Raw genomic sequence first — 19,069 nt, 5'->3', positions numbered from 1 at the left:
GGAATTTTGTGCTCCTCGATGGAAGCGCAAAATTGCGTGGCTGTATATGTACAGCTACGTAAGGTTATCATGGAATATACGAACAGCGCAACCTAAAATTAGTTACACTGTAACTACTTTGCAGTTTCGCTCTTCGTATAATCAGTAATGTCCCACCAACTTGCCCAAGTTTCCACGCTTCACAAGGATATCACAGTGGACAACCTCTAGACACCATTGTAAAACACTGACCATTGTAACTCGTTTATCAGTTTTCATGGCGTTTTTTGGTCAAACGTGGCTATTGTGCCATTAATACCAACATATCGGTATCACCAGTCACAGCTGAAGCTCCTAAAATGGTTCAGGTGGAATGCTAATAAGCCTTATCAAATACGGAAACGAACCGCTGGCGCGCGTCAAAACGAGCGATACAAAAATAATCATTCTTTGAGAACGTCCGCATGATGCCATACATAGCGATAACTTGTGACGGCATCAGGACGCCATTATAACGCTATGTGACTTAACATCGAGGTGCCATCATGTGATATTATCACATGTCCAAATGCGGGCCCCTCGCGGACGCAACGCAAAGCCAGGGTAGGTGCAGAAATCTTGCAGTACATCAGTCTGGAGGCTGTACAGAACCAAGTTGGCTGCCAAACGCTTTAGTTGGTGCCAGAGCAGGACCAGTTAATCCTATAAAAAGACAATTATAACCTTCTAGTCGTTTAGCCCTACGCATAAGGGACCTTGTGAACTTCGCGGGTTCCAATTTGCTGTTGATTAAAATTAAATGACCGCAACCTTAGCTGCGTGTCTGATTTTGGCACGACTACGCGGTCGCATTTCCATGAAGGCTAAATACTACTGGTCTGTGTTCTGTGCTTTGTCAGTGCATTTAAAGGGGCCCTTCAACACTCTTTGAGCGTGGCCAGCAGACACTGGCTCTTAGTAGTACAGGCTCCCAAGAATAGCCGAGCGAAATATTGTAGCTCAGTACGTGGCCTGGAATTCACAATGAGTTATCAAAATCATCAAAACATTGCTTTCTTACCTCTCGACAAATGACGGAGGACCCTCAAAAATTGATTTGATTGATATGTGGGGTTTAACGTCCCAAAACCACCATTTGATTATGAGAGACGCCGTAGTGAAGGGCTCCGGAAATTTTGACCACCTGGGGTTCTTTAACGTGCACCCAAATCTGAGTACACGGGCCTACAACATTCCCGCCTCCATCGGAAATGCAGCCGCCACAGCCGGGATACCCTCAAAAATTACACGTAGAAGGTCTTTTATCAATCATTGGCTGATTTGAACTTGGACCGCTCGGTCGTTACAGGCATCGCCGCGGGAGGCCGTGGCTTCTCGACGCATGCGCACGCAATCACACTGGAAAAGCCGCGTATTCTAAGAAAGAAAAAGCGATAAAAAGGTTCTCAACGTCACGAGGCGCGCTTCACGCATTTTCTTTGCCCGTGCCATCCCACCCTGCTCAGCCTTCGGCACTTTCGTCAAGCCGAGAGAAGAAAGAATGCGATTGCAGCGCGCGACAATCTTAGGAACTCCGCCTGTACTAGACGTATTTTTGAATCTTTTGCGGTGTTTAATTCACGAGGCGATAAGCTCTTTTAGTCAATTCATTCCATGCTTACTTGAAAAAGTCTTTCAGGGCGCCTTTAAAAAAGAAACAGTTGGTTGAAATTACCGGAGCGTCCATTTCAAGGCACCGGGTAATTATATAGTGGTTTTGGCACGTGAAACCACAAAGATCAATACAGACAATCTCTAGGCGGCCCATTAACTGAGTATTTTAAGTTGATGAGTATGTAACAGCTATCTTTTGGGGAAAATTGGCAGTTTATTTTGATGTTACGGCAACAATAATAAAGATTAACAGAATAGCCCCACATAAAACTTCGATCGCAGTATCGCACAATTGAATATTTGCCCTGAGAAGGAAAATATCGTTGGGGCGAAATCTTCGTGGTTTTTCTTTGACATATGCTTACAGAAGGCTGACCTGGTCATATCAGCCCTCTGTACTTTCTGCGAATAAAGAAAAAATCGAACACTAATGTTTGTTATCCTGTCACTATTTGTTACCGTTAGAAAAAGACGTACTGTTGTTCAGCTTACCTAGACCAGTACAAGCTAAACAGCAGAAATTGTGCCAAACACCGATGCTTCCGTTTGCGTATAAATGCGAGCCCTTGTAGTAGCTGGTAATTTACTGAAGCTATTGATTGTACACTATTTTAATCTCTCCTTCACCAAATATTCGTAACTTCAAAGATTTTTTTAGCATCCAACAGCTAGTTGTTTGATTGGTTGAACCCTATTAAGCTGGCGAGCCCACCAGGGGGATTGGCAATCAAACAGGTGGTGTCTTGGTATATGAATGAATTTGTTTATGATCCTGAATCATTTAGCAATCTTTTTTGAAATAACAGGTCTTCGCTCTAATTCTAAACAGCTTAAGACAGCTGTCTCTTCTACGTACGCAACCCCACAGTGAGTGAAGTATTTAATAACATACTATATTCGTGTTTTAATTAATATGTATTCAAGGTATTGTCTGAATGTTACGATGAATTCTCGGCGGATCCGCCAGGGTGGGTATGTGCCAATGTTGAGGAACCATACCGAGCTACCATCATACACTTGTACAAGAAGAGAGCATCATCATTGCGAAATAATTTGAAACAGTTGTGAGGATGAAGAATAAGAAGAAAAATTGTGTCATGTGGCCGACTTTCACTGGAGGCTCTGGGCTACAGTCACAGAATTGTTTACAACGCCATAGAGGAATTTATCAGTCAGACTAAAAGAATATCGAGCTAAATTCTTCATCCTTTTAAACATTTAAATATTAATACTCTGTAAATATTTGTTGTGTTACCTATCCCTAGCATATGCAAGTAGTAATGCGAAGAAACACAAAAAAATCACCTAACACTCGGTCAATCCCCTGCATTGGGTAAGAAGAGCCTTGAGAGGAGAAGAAGAAGAAGAAGAAGGAGACCCACGTCGCCATGTCGTTGAAGAGCTCGGCGTCCAGTCCTCCGTCATGGACGTCATCACGGGAAAGTACTGTAAGTCATTAGCCATTGGTTTATAAGATTCACTCATTGCGCCACAGCTAACAGCCCTTTTAACAGGCTCGCGTCAACGGACAAAATGCTTAGTACGTCAATGTGATACTTGATTTTCGAGGGGCTACTTAGCACCCACATTTATTACGAAAGTATGCGAATAAGCAGGTAGCAATGCAGCACTCGCGGCATCGCTGTTATGTCCTGCCTAAGCGCATGTGGATCGTTTACCAAGCACGTCTGCGCCTGGGAGTAATATCAGTGTATGCGCGCTGCTTTCATTGTAGCCTGCGGTTCTTACACATGTTGAAAGAGTACATTTGCAAATGTTCGTTTTCTTAGAGTCATTTCACCACCGAGGCACAGCATGGGCCGCCTTTTGTCACTACCACGCTATTTATGCGGCTGCTACAAGGTTTGAATGCCGCCTAGGATAGTGTTTATTCCTTGTCTGATATTTGGTAGAGGCCGGAAAACGACAACTAGTGCACGCTGTCAGAAAGCGCATCACGGAGACAGGCATGATATTGTTAGCTTTCCTAGAGGTAGTAGATATAGGCGGTGCGAAGTGCTTTCTTCATTAGGAAAGGGAGTAGATGGACACGTATCGCCACGTCCCTTGCACCGCCATTGGTGAGTACACCCTCCCCCCCCCCCTAAAAAAAAGAAAGCGAGATTGACGATGGATGCAAAAGTGACACTTCCTGAACTTTCATTCTGGCCAACTATCCCAGACAAAAGCTGCTAAGGTGGGGTTTCTTTGAACAGCACGTCGAGGTTTCTGAGCCACCATTCAATGTCAGAATGGTGCATCGTTAGGACTCTGCAAAATGACAAAACAGGTCTAACTATGAAAGTGCATGAACATCTTTCAGGCAATCAGCACCTCTCAGCCCCCCCTCCTCCCTGTGCACTCGCTTACGGGTGTAAAAATGGCTATTTTAAGGACATCTTATTGTAACTGTAGGGGGGAATTCGCAAGGCAATGATAGTGGGACCATCGCTGAGTGCGAAGCGCGAGCACGAGCTGTAGACACTGGACTGCCCGAGCATTTCTTTCTGTACCGGCTGTCTGCCTATTATCTGGCGTCGCTAATAAACCCCCTTGCAAAGTGGTGGAAGTGTGCTGGGTACGCAAACCTGGAACTTCGAAGCCGGAAGCTGCCCACTACATCTGCAATGCCTGATCAGACGACCGAGCAAGGCACCACCCAGCAAAGCACGGCCCAATCTCAACTGGTCATCGTGCCTACCACCCTGCGCCAACGAGATCCGCCCTTCTTCAGTGGCACCGAGGACCAAGATGTGGAGGACTGGTTGCAGCTGTTCGAGAAGGTGAGCGCCGCCAACAAGTGGGACGACCCCTCGAAATTAGAGTATGTCCCATTTTATCTCAAAGACGTCGCCAGCCTGTGGTTCACAAACCACCGCCCTGAATTTATCACTTGGGCCGGTTTCAAGACCACCCTCGCAGCTGTGTTCGATCGCCCCACAGTGCGCAAGCTGCGTGCTGAGCAGCGCCTACGCGGACGTGCACAAAGGCAGGGCGAAAACTTCACAAGCTATATTGAAGATGAAATCGATTTATGCCGGCGCTTCAACCCTGAGATGACCGAACATGACAAGATCAGGCATATCTTGAAAGGCATAGACGATGATGCCTATCAAATGTTGCTGGCAAAGAGCCCAAGTACCGTATCCGAACTTGTGACCTTGTGCCAGAGCTTGGAAGAGATTCGGAAACAACGTGCAGCAGTTCGGAGGTCGACGACTGCAGACGACTCTCTCGCTGCCCTGGCCGTCGGTGGTGACAGCTCCCTGCTGGAGCAGATAAAAGAATATGTACGCGAAGAGGTCGCACGACAACTTTCATGTCTCTCGTATCTGCCGACCACCGAAGCACCAACGAACCGCCTAACGCCGACAATAAGACAGGCTATTCAGGAGCAGGTCTCCGAGGCGTTGCCATTACCTACGCCTGCCTCTCAACCAACGCCTGTTGCCGCGCCACTGACTTATGCGGCCGTCGCGGCAATGCCTCCTGCATCTCGTCTGCCAATGTATACGCCACAACCTGTGCGACCGTCCACCGCGCCGTTTCCACAGCAGCACGCCGGAAATCCTTGGCGCACCGCTGACAACCGGCCTATATGTTACTTTTGCGGAATTCCAGGTCACGTTGCACGTCTATGTCGTCGGCGCTTCACAGTTAACGCACCAAGATATCCTGACTATTCGTTTCGACCTCCATACCACGCGCCTCACGTACCACCTGAAGTTCACGAACGCGATGCGCAAACTGCTTCCGGCGCCCGAACATTCGCTTCTAGACGTTCTACTTCCCGCTCGCCTTCACCTTCACCAAGTCGTCGTTCCGTGTCGCCTATGCGTCGACGACCCACCTCCATTGAGACGGAAAACTAACTGCCGCAGCTCCGGAGGCACGAGCTGCGTCATCGTCTAATCGTTCAAGTCCTCGCCTGTCTCCCGCCAATCTTATCGATGTAATCGTCGAAGGTGTACGAACACTCGCACTCATCGATACCGGTGCCGCGATATCTGTGATTAGTGAGAGACTCTGCCGCTCTCTTCGTAAAGTGACGATGCTTTCTCCCGTGGTTTCTCTTAGTACTGCGAGCGCCCAACAAATTGAGCCCGTCGCGTCATGTACAGCAAAAGTTGTGATTCGAGACGTGTTGTACACCATTGAATTTCACGTGTTGGCTTCATGTTCCCACGATGTCATCCTAGGATGGGATTTTTTATCACGTCATCACGCCGTCGTGGACTGCGCTCGGGCCGAAGTGGAGCTGTTACCGTTTGGTGATGCGCCTTCTGTTGATGCGGCCGTATCTAGTGTGGCTAACCTTGTCGTCGCAACGGACATAGACCTTCCTCCTTTCAGCGCCCAGTTTGTCCCTGCCTGCTGTGCTTCACTTTTTGACGCTACCGTCCTATTCACGCCATCTGACATCTTCGGTAGCCGCCACCACACATCGCTGCCATTCGCCTTCCTTGAGCTTTGTCAAGACACTACCGGGATATTTATTTCCAATCCCAACTCGTGCCCCCTCAGTTTGCGCCGCAACGAGACGCTCGGCCACATTCAGCTCATCGATGAAGGTACTATCGTGCCTGCCAATTTTTTCGACACCAAGCCGAATATGGAGCTGAACGCGTTGGTTCCTCACTTTGCCTTGAACAGCGTGTCTACCGATGCATTTCACCATTCTATTGACAGCCATCTCGCCCCGGCTCAACGAGAGCAGCTTGTTACCCTGCTGCACGAATTCAAGCGTTCGTTTGACTTTCCCCAAGCGGTGCTAGGAAGAACGAACACCGTTGTGCACACAATTGACACAGGAAAGAGTACTCCTTTGCGCCAGCGCCCTTATCGTGTGTCACCAGCGGAGCGTCGGGTAATTGCAGGACAAGTAGACGACATGCTACAGCGCGGAGTCATCAAGCCTTCTTGTAGTCCTTGGTCTTCCCCAGTTGTACTCGTCAAAAAAAAGGATGGTTCAGTCCGGTTCTGCGTAGACTACAGGCGCCTAAACAACATTACGAGGAAAGATGTTTACCCTCTTCCCCGCATAGACGACGCTCTCGATTGTCTCCAAGGTGCAGAATTCTTTTCCTCGCTTGACCTTCGCTCGGGTTATTGGCAGGTCCCAATGGCTGAGTCTGATCGTCCAAAAACGGCGTTTGTCACACCGGATGGCCTCTATGAATTTACCGTGATGCCATTCGGACTCTGCAATGCGCCTGCCACATTCGAGCGAATGATGGACAGCATTTTACGTGGTCTCAAATGGAACATTTGCTTGTGCTATCTTGATGACGTTGTGGTTTTTTCCCCCGATTTCACTTCGCATCTCACTCGTCTGCGCAAGATTCTACAGTGCCTTACAAACGCCAGGCTTCAGCTTAACCTGAAGAAGTGTCACTTCGGGGCTAAACAACTCACCATACTTGGTCATGTCGTCTCGAAAGCCGGCATTCTTCCCGACCCTGACAAGCTTCGTGCTGTTGCCGAATTTCCTAAGCCGACTACTGTTAAAGAACTACGGAGCTTTGTGGGCCTGTGCTCCTATTTTCGTCGCTTTGTCCGGAACTTTGCCTCCATCATCGCTCCACTCACCAAACTCCTTGCTGGCCCTGCAGATCTTTCGAATTGGACAGCAGCCTGTGACGAATCCTTCGCAACACTGCGCCGACTCCTTATCTCACCACCCGTACTGCGCCATTACGACCCTACTGCGCCAACCGAAGTACACACGGATGCAAGTGGCGTTGGCCTTGGTGCAGTACTCGCGCAACGCAAGCCAGGTTTTACGGAGTATGTGGTCGCCTATGCCAGCCGCGCCCTCACTAAGGCAGAAGCCAACTATTCTGTTACGGAAAAAGAGTGCCTCGCGATTGTGTGGGCGTTAAACAAGTTTCGCCCCTATTTGTACGGCCAAACTTTTGATGTGGTAACTGACCATCACGCACTCTGTTGGTTGGCTTCGCTAAAAGATCCTTCCGGCCGCCTCGGACGTTGGGCACTACGCCTCCAGGAATTCGATATACGCGTCGTCTACCGATCGGGGCGAAAGCACTCTGACGCAGATGCGCTTTCACCATCACCCGTGAAATCCGATGATACGGATATATCAGCCCTGGACCTTCCCCTCTCTGCCGTCAGCGTCACAGACATGCCATCCGAACAGCGCAAGGACCCTTGGATCGCCTCGCTATTGAATATGCTTTCTGACGCGTCAACTTCCGGTTACCCACGTGCTCTTCGCCGCCAAGCAACGCATTTCGCCATACGGGATGGCCTGTTATACCGTCGCAACTATCAAGTGACGGGTCGTAAATGGCTGCTAGTCATACCCAGCCATATGCGGTCTGATATCTGCAAATATTTTCATGCTGAACCGCAACACGCACACGCCGGTGCGCTAAAGACGTATGAGCGGATCCGCCAACGTTACTACTGGCGGGGTATGTACACGTTTGTACGCAAACACATTCGCTCATGTTCCCAGTGTCAGCAGCGCAAGACATTCCCTCATTCACCCGGTCAACTGCAGCCTTTGCCATGTCCTGCACGCCCATTCGACCGTGTTGGGATTGACCTATACGGCCCGCTACCGTGCTCTGTTGGTGGCAATCGATGGGTGATTGTGGCTGCCGACCATCTGACAAGGTACGCCGAAACGGCAGCGCTGCCTTCGGCTGGTGCTCGTGACGTTGCAACCTTCATCTTGCACCGGTTTGTTCTTCGTCATGGTGCACCACGGGAGCTCCTGAGTGACAGAGGACGCGTATTTTTGTCCGACGTTCTGCAGCAGCTCCTACATTCATGCCGTACGGTACACCGCACATCAACAGCCTATCACCCTCAGACAAACGGCCTAACGGAACGTTTCAACAGAACCCTCGGAGACATGCTCGCTATGTATATTGATTCCGACCACTCCAACTGGGACGTTGTTCTTCCTTTCGTGACGTACGCCTACAATACGGCGATTCAATCAACAACAGGCTTTTCTCCATTTTTTCTTTTATATGGTCGTGACCCATGCAACACACTCGACACAATTTTGCCATACAATCCTGATGCCTCAGAGTTCAGCCCAGTTTCTGAAATGGCTGAACATGCCGAAGAGTGTCGTCAACTTGCACGGTCCTTCACAGCCGATAACCAAGCCCTCCAAAAAGATCGCCACGACCATGATCTTGTTCAGAATACCTTCCCCGTCGGTTCTCTCGTGTGGCTTCGACTGCCTTTCCACTCTCCTGGACTGACTCCCAAGTTTGCACCGAAGTATACGGGCCCTTACCGCGTCATACAACACCCTTCTTCTGTCACCTATGTGATTGAACCACTCAAGCCGTCCACGGACAAGCGCCGCCTTGGTCGTGAGACGGTCCACGTCAGTCGCCTCAAGCCCTGTTACGACCCTCCTGTTCTCTCGTCACCTTGAGTCGCCAGGATGGCTCGTCTTCGTCGCCGGGGCATTGTAGGGGGGAATTCGCAAGGCAATGATAGTGGGACCATCGCTGAGTGCGAAGCGCGAGCACGAGCTGTAGACACTGGACTGCCCGAGCATTTCTTTCTGTACCGGCTGTCTGCCTATTATCTGGCGTCGCTAATAAACCCCCTTGCATAACATGTACCGAGTTTGTTCGCGCTTGTGAAACCATGTGCCAACTATTATTAATCTGTGCAGGACACAACCGCCGAAGTACCGGCGACAGTGATTAGTCCGTCGTGCGCCTGGAACACCACTTACGCCACGTGCTTCCTCATGGTCACCGTGAGTGGCTCGTGTGCAGCCTATTACTTTGGTGTGGACGTCTTCAAGTGGCTGTCTCCGACGCGGGTCTGCGTGTCACCCGGTTGCGTGCAGCTGACTGACCAACTAGCCGCGTCCATCGACGCTGCAGTGAACCCCTGCGACGACTTCTACCGCTTTGCGTGCGGCGGCATAGCCGGCACGTTGGCCAATTCCACTTTGTCGGCGTCACAATCGGCGCCCACTCCCACCGGCGTTCATACGGATGCGGTCCTCTCCAGGGTTCGCACTATCCTTGCCAACTGGGCTGTCGAAGACAAGATCCAGACTCCACTGCAGACGTCCGCGTCTTTGTATCAAGGATGCAATGCCGTGGTCGGTCGAAGAAATAAGGGTGTGAGGCGACTTGTGAGCTTTCTGCAGAAGTGCCGCCTTAACTTCGCCAAGGACGAGGATCTAGACACCGACCCATTGGACTCTGCGCTGAGCCTCGACGTGCGCTACAATGTCAAGACGCTGTTTGATGTTGCGGCCGAAGGTGTGCGGCTCCTCGTACGGCCCAGGCGTGCCCTGGAAACTTGGTCGTCGCAGCGCCAGGCGTACATTAGGAAGCATACCTATAGTGATTACCTCGAGAACACGTTCACGCTTCTTGGCTTTCCGACACGCATGAGGGTCACGTTCATGGCTGCGTCTGTGTGGGAGACCGAGGACACGGTGCTCCGTCTTTTTTCCAGGGTCAAGCCGGACGACAAGACACTTGTGAAGTTTGACTACGTAGAGCCTGGCACCGTCATGGAGCACCCCAATTGGAAGCGCCACTTTGGCCGCTTCTGGGATCGCGCTGCTGTAAAGGGCACCTCTATGGCGTTCTTCTTGAAGCATGTTTTCGCTGAACAGACGCCGCTGGCTGTGACGCGGTATATCTTTTGGGAAGTGGTCCGACAACTGGGACCCTTGGCTGACTACCGCCTATCGGCTCCGGACGAGAACACCCAGCTGGCCGCAGATCGCTGCTTCCGTATCGTGTACGATGTTGCTGGTCTTGCGCCCTTGGCATTCGTATTGGCGCAGGAGGTCAGCACCGAGACGGTCTTTTTGGCCACGTCCTTTATTTCGGGGCTGCTCCGAAACGTGGGTGCTGCCAACGTAAGCATGCGCGTGGTCGACCCAAGACAGCTGCTACAGGACAGGGCCTTTTCTGCGCCTTCGCACGGTCGTCGTGGGGGTGACGCCATAGCACCCAAAGATTCCTTAGCGAACGCTCGTGAGAATGACGAGAGCGGCACGTTCTTCGACTCCTTTCTGCGCGTCATGTTGGCAATGCGGGAGCGAGAGCTCAATTCTCTCGATGCTGTCGTGCCGATGCCAACCGCGGAAGACCTGCTCGCATCTCATGTCACCGTCGAAGCAAGAAAGAACCGCGTCACGGTGCCGACTTTGATGCTTGTCTACCCGTGGTTCTCTCCAGACGTTCCGCGCAGTTTCAACTACGCCGGCCTAGGGTTCGCGGTCGTGAGAGAACTGATGCGCGCAGGCATTCGCCTGAAGGCACACTTTCCTACAAAGTCCGCCATGGCAGGCAGCACCTGCAACCACACAACCCGCGGTACCGATGAACGTGCCTTGGAGATGGTGCTGCGAGTCCTGGATCGATCAGTTCACGAAAGGAACAAGCTCAGGCTCCCAGGCTTGTTGGATTCGATGAGCGAGGAGCAACTCTTCTTCCTCGCCTACTGCACCGGCGGTTGCCGCAGCATCGCAAGCGCGTATACAGCCGGCAGCGAGTGTAACAATGTGCTTCGCAGCATGGCGCGCTTCGGCAGTTCGTTCCAGTGCATTCGCGGAATGCCCATGAATCCGACGAACGTCGACCGATGCAGCACTGTGCAGCCTTCAGTGAAAAGCCGCTTGAGGTTAATGTTTAACCGCCTTTTCTGGAACAACGTGACGCGGAAAGTCGCGAATATGTGGCCACATAACTGGACTATTCGCAACAGACGGCCTTAATTATGTTTTGTTGGCTTCCTTTGTCTTTCTCTATTCTTTGTTAGTATGGTTGGACGTTTTTTGTGTTTTACATTCGCGTCGTTCAGATAGTAAATGTTACGTCGCCACACGAGTATGTTTATATTCGATATAATTTACTTCATCACAGTGCCATCATATGCCATGTGATTTGAAAACCATGTGAACACGAAGCAAGCTTAGTTCTGTGTTTTATTTCAAGACATCAGTTTTGGAGGTTCAAACTCTACGCCTCTCGTGAAGTGGCGTAGATAATAATATTCGTATTACTTTCCCTACTATTGTTCTTAATAAAGTTTTGTTTGGGCAAGCTTAAAAAATGGGTCTCAAGGATGCTTTTTTGTAAGGCACCCCGTGGTCTCTAGAAGTTGAAACATCGCCGTAAACAGGAAAACTGTTCTTCTGAGTCTGCTTCCAGATTGTAGTCACCATGGAGGGCAGTGTCCATATGTTCTTGGAAACCGGGCATCAAATCCCCGTCATAAATTACTATTGTGCAAGACATCGAAGGTATTCTCTTTCAAATGACAGCGTCAGAGGACATCTTGTACAATTACTTCCAAACATAGACACCAATCCACTTCGTACCGCATAGTTACAAGCAAGAAGTCCACTATAGGCTGTTTTCATGGCCCAGCAATCATTTTTCGCAATGTGCAGTGCCTGCCGTAATTACTGTTCCTATCTTGCGGCAACCCGTAAGTACATACAACATGCACTGCAAACAGTGGGAGGCAATCGTGACGACGGTTGTTGACACGCTTCGGTTTGCAGGGCATGCGCGCACTCGGATGTCGATGTACGACAGAGGGCTGGAAAGACAACGCCGTTTCCCCGCGTCAACTCCAGTTTTAACCTCGTAAGCAGCACAGAATGGAGCAGGTATGGATAATAATCTACATGCTCAAATTTTTATAAACCGATAATAATGTAGCAAGGAAGAGAAAGACGACTACAATTATAATAAAAAACATTTCGACATTATGAACGAACTCTTTCATAAAGCAAAGCACGTCTTGTTTCAATGATGATGCTACGTGGCTGGTTGCTCTTCGTTAAAAGCATCAGTCAATCAATCAATCAGTCATTCAATCAATCAGTCAATATACTGCGATTCTCGGCACTAATTAGGTATGCATAAAATTTGGTGCGCTTAGCTCACGAAGAAAGTCATGGTGCATCAGCTACGTGCAGGAAACGAATCTTATAACTTGTAAGTGCGATTCAAAATATAGTAAAACTGCAATCACGGAAATTAGGCTTGAATGTGTGGAAACAATTTCTGCCATTTTTACTTTCCTTGGTTGGATCTCATTGTACGTTCTGGCCATGCGCCACATTCTCTATTACAAGTGCCCCAAACTTTACCGTATATATCGGAGACTTCCTTTAGCAACATCATGCAGGTCTCTTTGATGTTCATGGAGGCCACAGTGATACGCACTAATGGTCATTGCAACCGCAATGCATACTCGTGATAAGTAGGACTATGATAGGGCCCATGTTTTCAGTATTTAGATTAGTACTCTATTACTATGGACAAAGAAAGGCAAGTGGGCTATGCTTAATGACTACGCTGATCAGTACCTCTTGTAGTAGCGATGTAGCGATTTTATAACAAAAATACTTGTGTACATAAAAATACAGGTTGCTTAGAACTTCGAAATTGAAAACCAATGAGCATACGCATCTTAATATTGAACCTTATACCATAGTCGTTGCGGTCTGAAAAGAAAAATTTGCGGAACCCTTTGGCTTCACCTTTAAGAGTGGAACTTGACAGCGATATCCTGTTCCTGGTGTGTACTTCAAGCACTTACTTCATGAAATCTTTTCGAACTTGCTATGCACCCCACTATGTGGCCTTAAGGGAATAGGCGCAGTAAAGTGTGTGCGTTTTGTAGTGAGGTACCTGATTTAAACAATGAATGGCAATCGCATGTTCTGACGCCCTATGGCAATGTACGCGTGTACCACGCACTCCCGCGATAGCTTTAAAGAGCTTATTTTGCAGAAATTGCGGTGTCGGCTTCGTTGGTTGTGAGCGCGAAATCTTGCGCGTGACTGAAAATTGATAAAGATAGAATTTATATAAAAAAATTGATGGCAGATCCACGAGGTGAATGATGATGAGATCGGGCGAAGCTCCTAGAAGTAATACCGTGAAATTTTCTTCCGTTAATTCACCCGATAAAGAACACCTGGCGTCTTTCATTAAGCAGCTGGCGTCTTCTTTTTGTTTTGCTTTAGAAACATCTGGCGTCTTTTCGTTTTGCGTTTAGAAAACATCTGGCATCTTTGGTTAGTTTATTTCAACAATCAACGGCGTTTTGAACAAAAAATTTTTTTATTGTTTAATCACGAACAGGAGATATCTCACCAGGCACTACCTTGGAGGTGAACAATCGCTGCTACTGGAAATGAGAGAAAGCAGATGTTGGCTTTTAACAATTCTACTTCTACTAACGTTTCCTACTGGAACATGCCAATGGCTGCTGATGGGGAATGAGAGACAGGAGCGTTGGGCTTTTAGTTAATGCGCACGCCGCGAACTTTTTATTGTTCAACAAAGCACAGGAGAAATCTCCCACCGGCACCACTTTGCAGGTCAAAATGTAACACTTGTTACACACTACGACTACGACTACGAGGGACGAACGGTTGTCGCTTTAAGGAGCTTCGCCCCTAACAATGAAAACGTTCTGGATCTGAGTGAGGGTCGAATCTGGGTCGTCTGCATGGTAAGCGGGTGTTGTACGTCTAAGCCACGCGTCTGCTTTGAAATGCAGTAAAAGTAACTCTCATGCCTCACAAACACACGCGTCCTCCATACATTCTTCACAATGCAACCCGTAATATCGCAGTAATGCTGCGTGGTACAAGCGTACATTTCGATCGGGCGTCAGAACCAAGAAGGTTGTATAGACATGGCATAGAACCTCCTTGGTCACAACAAGGGATTATTGTGACTTCATGGCTTAAAGCGCGCCACCCGCTACGAAAGGCACACACGTTACTGCACCTTTCTCACTTTAGGCAACGTAGTAGGCGCATCGTAAGCTCGAAAAAAATTCACGCGCACTACACTGCCTACACTGCAACGCGCACGATTCCCCGTGGTTACAAGCGTGCTACCTATTACACAGAATGCAGCCGTATGCGAAAGCTCTACTGACACAAGCCATTTTTAATTCGGTATGCATTAGGGACAGGGTATCGCTATCGCGTTCAGCTCTTAAAGGTGAAGCTTAAGAGTCACGTTCGATGGAGGTCAAAATGCTGTAAGGCCATGTGCTACGATTTAGGTGCATGTTAAGGAAACCTAGGGGGTCACGATTTCCGCAGCCCTCCAATACAGCGTCTGTCATAATCATATGGTGGTTTTGGGACGTTAAACCCCACATATCAATCAATGAAGCTTAAGACTCCTCCAAATTTTACTACAATATTTGATGCTGTACTGTGACGCATGCATACATGTCGTGTGTATTTGTATAAAGAATGAAAGTTACTTTCACTGCATTGCCAATCATATGAAGTTATTTTCCCTTTGTTTACAAGCAGGCGCGTGACTGTCTGATAGAACACTCACTTGCCACGCAAACACAGATTTTTTTTTTAGTCATGCGCAATTTTTTAGTCACGCATAAGATGATAATTTTTTGCTCAGAACCAACAACGCTGACGCCGGAATTTCTGCCATACGAGTCATTTAACCCTATCACCTTAAAACTGAAGAGATACAGAGTAAAAAAAGGAAGAAATAAAGGATACAAAAAATAGCAAAGCTCACCCGCACTAATTCGAAGATTAGCATGACCCCATTGCCCCACTGTCAGCAGTGTACCTAAATTATTCCAAATTATGCGGTGTTCGTTGTAATCACTTAGGGTGATTGTTTGATTGATAGCTGGGGTTTAACAGCCCAAACCGCCATATGATTATGAGAGACCCTGTTGTTGAGGGTGCGGAAATTTCGACCACCTGGGTTTCTTCAACGTGCGCCTTAAATTTGAGCACACGGGCCTACAGCATTTTCGCCTTCATCGAAAATGCAGCCGCCGCCGCAGGGATTCGATCCCGCGATATATGGGTCAGAAGCTAAGTACCTCAGCCACTAATCCGCCGTGGTGGGGCAATCACTCAAAGTGCAACAATCTTCAGAAGTCAATGAAACGGAACACACTTTTTTAAAGCTGTCTGTTTTGATAAAAACACCTTTGTGTTTAGTGTCTACGAAAACCTTTTTTTTGTCTTACTATACCGCTTGCCGAACTCTGATTATACAGGAGTAAACACCCCAGTCAGGCCCATGCTCAGTCCTTTAGCCCGGACCACTTCAATCACGCTTTCAAATGGACAGATGGAGGATGTATGAACTTTATAATATAAGGTCCTCCAGAATGTGCTTTAGCACAACCCGGGCAGCTCCCACGTCGGAACAAAAAAATCAAGTCTCTTTGCTGCGTCGCGGACTCGTTGGACTGTCCATAACTGTGGTTCGCGTCCAGAGGTGGTAATAGCACCCTCTCATATGGACGGCGTGATGGCTTCACCAAAGCGTAACGCGGGGCACCGCCACAGCATGTGTTTTAAATTATCTATGTCATTAGGGAATGCGTATTAGTTTGCTATAAAATCTGTGAATGAAAGCGGATGAAGGTTCACCGCGTGACAGACATCTTTAAAGGCTTGCCTATGGCACAAGAGTGCACCCCAAGTATTTACAATGCCCTCACTTTCATTATTAGGCTTCCTTCCTTCCACGTACAAGTAATCATACTATCAAAAATGCTGCAAGACGCGAATACAGTATCGCAGAGTATAATTAAATAATTATTTAATTATATAAATAATTGGTTTATTGGTTGATTGATTGATTTATTGACTGATTGATTGATTGATTGATTGATATGTGAGGTTAAACGTCCCGAAACCGTCATGTGGTTAAGAGAGACGCCATAATGCAGGGCTCCGGAAATTTTGACCACCTGGGGTTCTTTAATGTGCACCCAAATCTGACCACACGGGCCTACAGAGTTTGCGCCTCCATTGAAAATGCAGCCGCCGCAGCCGCGATTCGATCCCACGACTTGCGGGTCAGCAGCTGAGTACCATAGACCACCGCGGCGGGGAAATCACAGAGATAGGTTTAAATGTTTCCGTTACGTGAATTTTTTTACTGTGTTGGTGAACTGTAGGCTTCTCGAACAGTGCACACGTATACAGAAACAGCACAGAGCAGGGCGGCGCTAGTGACTATATAATTTAAAGCTGAAGCAAAATTCACGAGTCCAGGAAGGCATGCGCTTCATAACGGAGAAGAGAATGAAGAAACGTGGCGTAGAGAAGCGTGCGCACGTGGGGGGACTGCGTCAGAAGAAGCGGAGAAGCACGGTCGAGCAGTTGTCGCTATGATGGCTGCCAAGTCCGAGTCTTCGTCCACGGTGCCCAACCACAAAGGCTCTGTCGCCGAGCACACGGTGAGCACTTAGACCAACACCTACCCTCAATGGTGCATGTGGCGAGCTCGATAGTATCGACTCTGCAGCTGCAGAATAGAACATGGTGCTTACGTGAGAGTTTAGGTAGTCTTTGTATTGCCGGCAGGCGGTAGAGTATGTCTACCAACCGGGGACTGGCAGTTTTTTTTTATGGGAGGGTTTCAAGCGACGTTCTCTAGAGAGTGTCTCGAGGCTGGTCTGGTGCTACCGAACGGCGAGGAGCTGCCAAGGCTAGAGAAATATTGCGACCTAGGCGCGATATTGACCACCTCAGAGATGCTCTTCGCACGACAGTAAGCACACTTGAAACATACGGCACTGCGAGGTAGCTGCATACTGCCTGGACAATGCCTGTTGGGCGCGTTAGGTTAGGTTACGTTAAGTTAGCTTAAGTTAGGGAAGCTCAGGTCTTTTACTATACTTGACAATATTGATCAGTGTTGCGAAATGTCGGAGAGAAAAAAAACAGCTAAATGATGACTGAAAGCTAAAAATACAGCAAGCCGGCAAGACAGGCTCACCAGAAATGTGCCGGCAGATAAGTTACATGGTTCTGGGCTGCCAATAAGGGAAAACTGCCGGCAACTCAATTTCCGGGATAATATGACAGTCTTCAAGAGAAAAAAGTTGAAGAAACCGTAAAACGTCTTTTCAACTTTCGCTAGCGCTCCGGCACTACGCTGTGTAGGCATTCAGATTACTCCGCGCCAGGCTTCACGCCGGGAAATGTTTCACGTATACTGGAATTCCCATAGCGGGCAACGACGAACCGAGCGAAACAACGTATCTGAGGCGTCCCCTGCAGAATGCGTCCGGAATTTCTTTAGCTATCACCCGGGTTCGCTATTAATCAACGCTGATCGTTTTCATAACGTAACTACATGGAAGTAGCCTGCTTTATTTCGAATACGGTACTGCAGGACTGGTTGAGGCTGTCGCCAGTACTGCTTCCTTATACTTTTTTATATCTGCTGCGTCACTTGAACGTTCAGCCGCGAGAGTTGTTCTTCTCGCTAGAGCTGGAATCGAGCTGTGCCCAGTGGAGAAGCGCACGTCGTTAGCACCAGAATCGCAGCTGGAAATGCATATTTCTGCAGTACCAACCGCCATAGAGTCTAAAATTAACTAGAGGGCACTCTGGCGCTGCGATCGTTCAGCGACCGTGGGAATGATGGGTAGCACACACATTTGCCTAGTCTTCGTACTTGCGGGTGGCAAATCGTACTTGCGGCTTCGTTTATTGCTGTGTTTCGGTTTTCTTTTGAAAGAAAGATTGAACCCTTTTGAACTTCGTGAGCCGATTTGGAAAGTAAGTCTAAAACAATAAAATGGTGAAGCGCAACCACTGAACATTTGCTAATACTTGTTTCATAAGAAAACAGCTCCAAGCCACACGAATACACACGGAGCCAAAAGCAGGCCAAAAGTACGAATATTAGACAAATGAGTGTACTACCCATCATTCCCATGCTCGCTGAAGTGCCGCGCGTTGCAGCTCCCATAGACACTAGCGCCAGAGTTCCCTCTAGTGTATATTGGGAAACTCTATGCCCACCTACACAGACTGGTTATCATAAGTGCAACAAATAGCCATGCAGCAGAATGTAACATGCCTTTGTTAATAATAAATTATATACCTGACATCGCTGCAGTGAATCGGCTTGTGTGTCTGAGGAATTCGTATAGTTTACATCGTGTTCAAATAACGTGGAGGTGAAGTCTGGCAAGAATAATTGCGCAGCTTCGGCCGCAATTCTTTCCATTCCCATAGACTAATAAGTTCTATGCGGCACAATGCACTCGTGATTGTTTCACTGACACAAGAATACCTATCAACTTACGTAACGGTTCCTATAGCAGGGCCTATTATATGCTGTCGTTTCCGCTTTATTCAAAGGCCACTTCAGGGTGAAAGGAACGCTCTCAGCGATAATTCCACACTGCCTTTGGGGCAATGAGTGGAACAAAACAGCGAGCTTTCTTCACGAGACATCATCTCTCAGCAGGTGGCAGGGCAGAAGATAATTCTCTACTCGGTGAAGATTTGCTAAATGCTTGCCTAGAGTTGAATTACTTATTAGAGAGGCAGCAAATAACAAAAAAACTGTTTTTATTTTATTTAGTAAATTGCGCTTTCACAGTACCCAAAACCCTGCAGGTGCTTCGTAAG

General features: G+C 48.2%; 1 protein-coding gene across 1 annotated transcript in view; it reads left to right on the top strand.

Moving 5' to 3' along the window:
- The first annotated feature begins 16,812 nt into the window (after positions 1–16,812).
- The window catches only part of LOC119168401 (transient receptor potential cation channel subfamily M member-like 2), a 50,668-nt gene continuing 48,411 nt past the window's right edge, over positions 16,813–19,069 (top strand). The window contains exon 1 of the mRNA XM_075867864.1: positions 16,813–16,878. Coding sequence (XP_075723979.1) covers positions 16,813–16,878 — 66 coding nt within the window. The remainder of the gene's footprint in view (positions 16,879–19,069) is intronic.

Source organism: Rhipicephalus microplus, chromosome 6 (genome assembly GCF_043290135.1).
Source record: "Rhipicephalus microplus isolate Deutch F79 chromosome 6, USDA_Rmic, whole genome shotgun sequence".
In the NCBI taxonomy this organism is placed as follows: Eukaryota; Metazoa; Arthropoda; class Arachnida; order Ixodida; family Ixodidae; genus Rhipicephalus; species Rhipicephalus microplus.
This window is presented reverse-complemented; position numbering and strand designations above follow the sequence as displayed.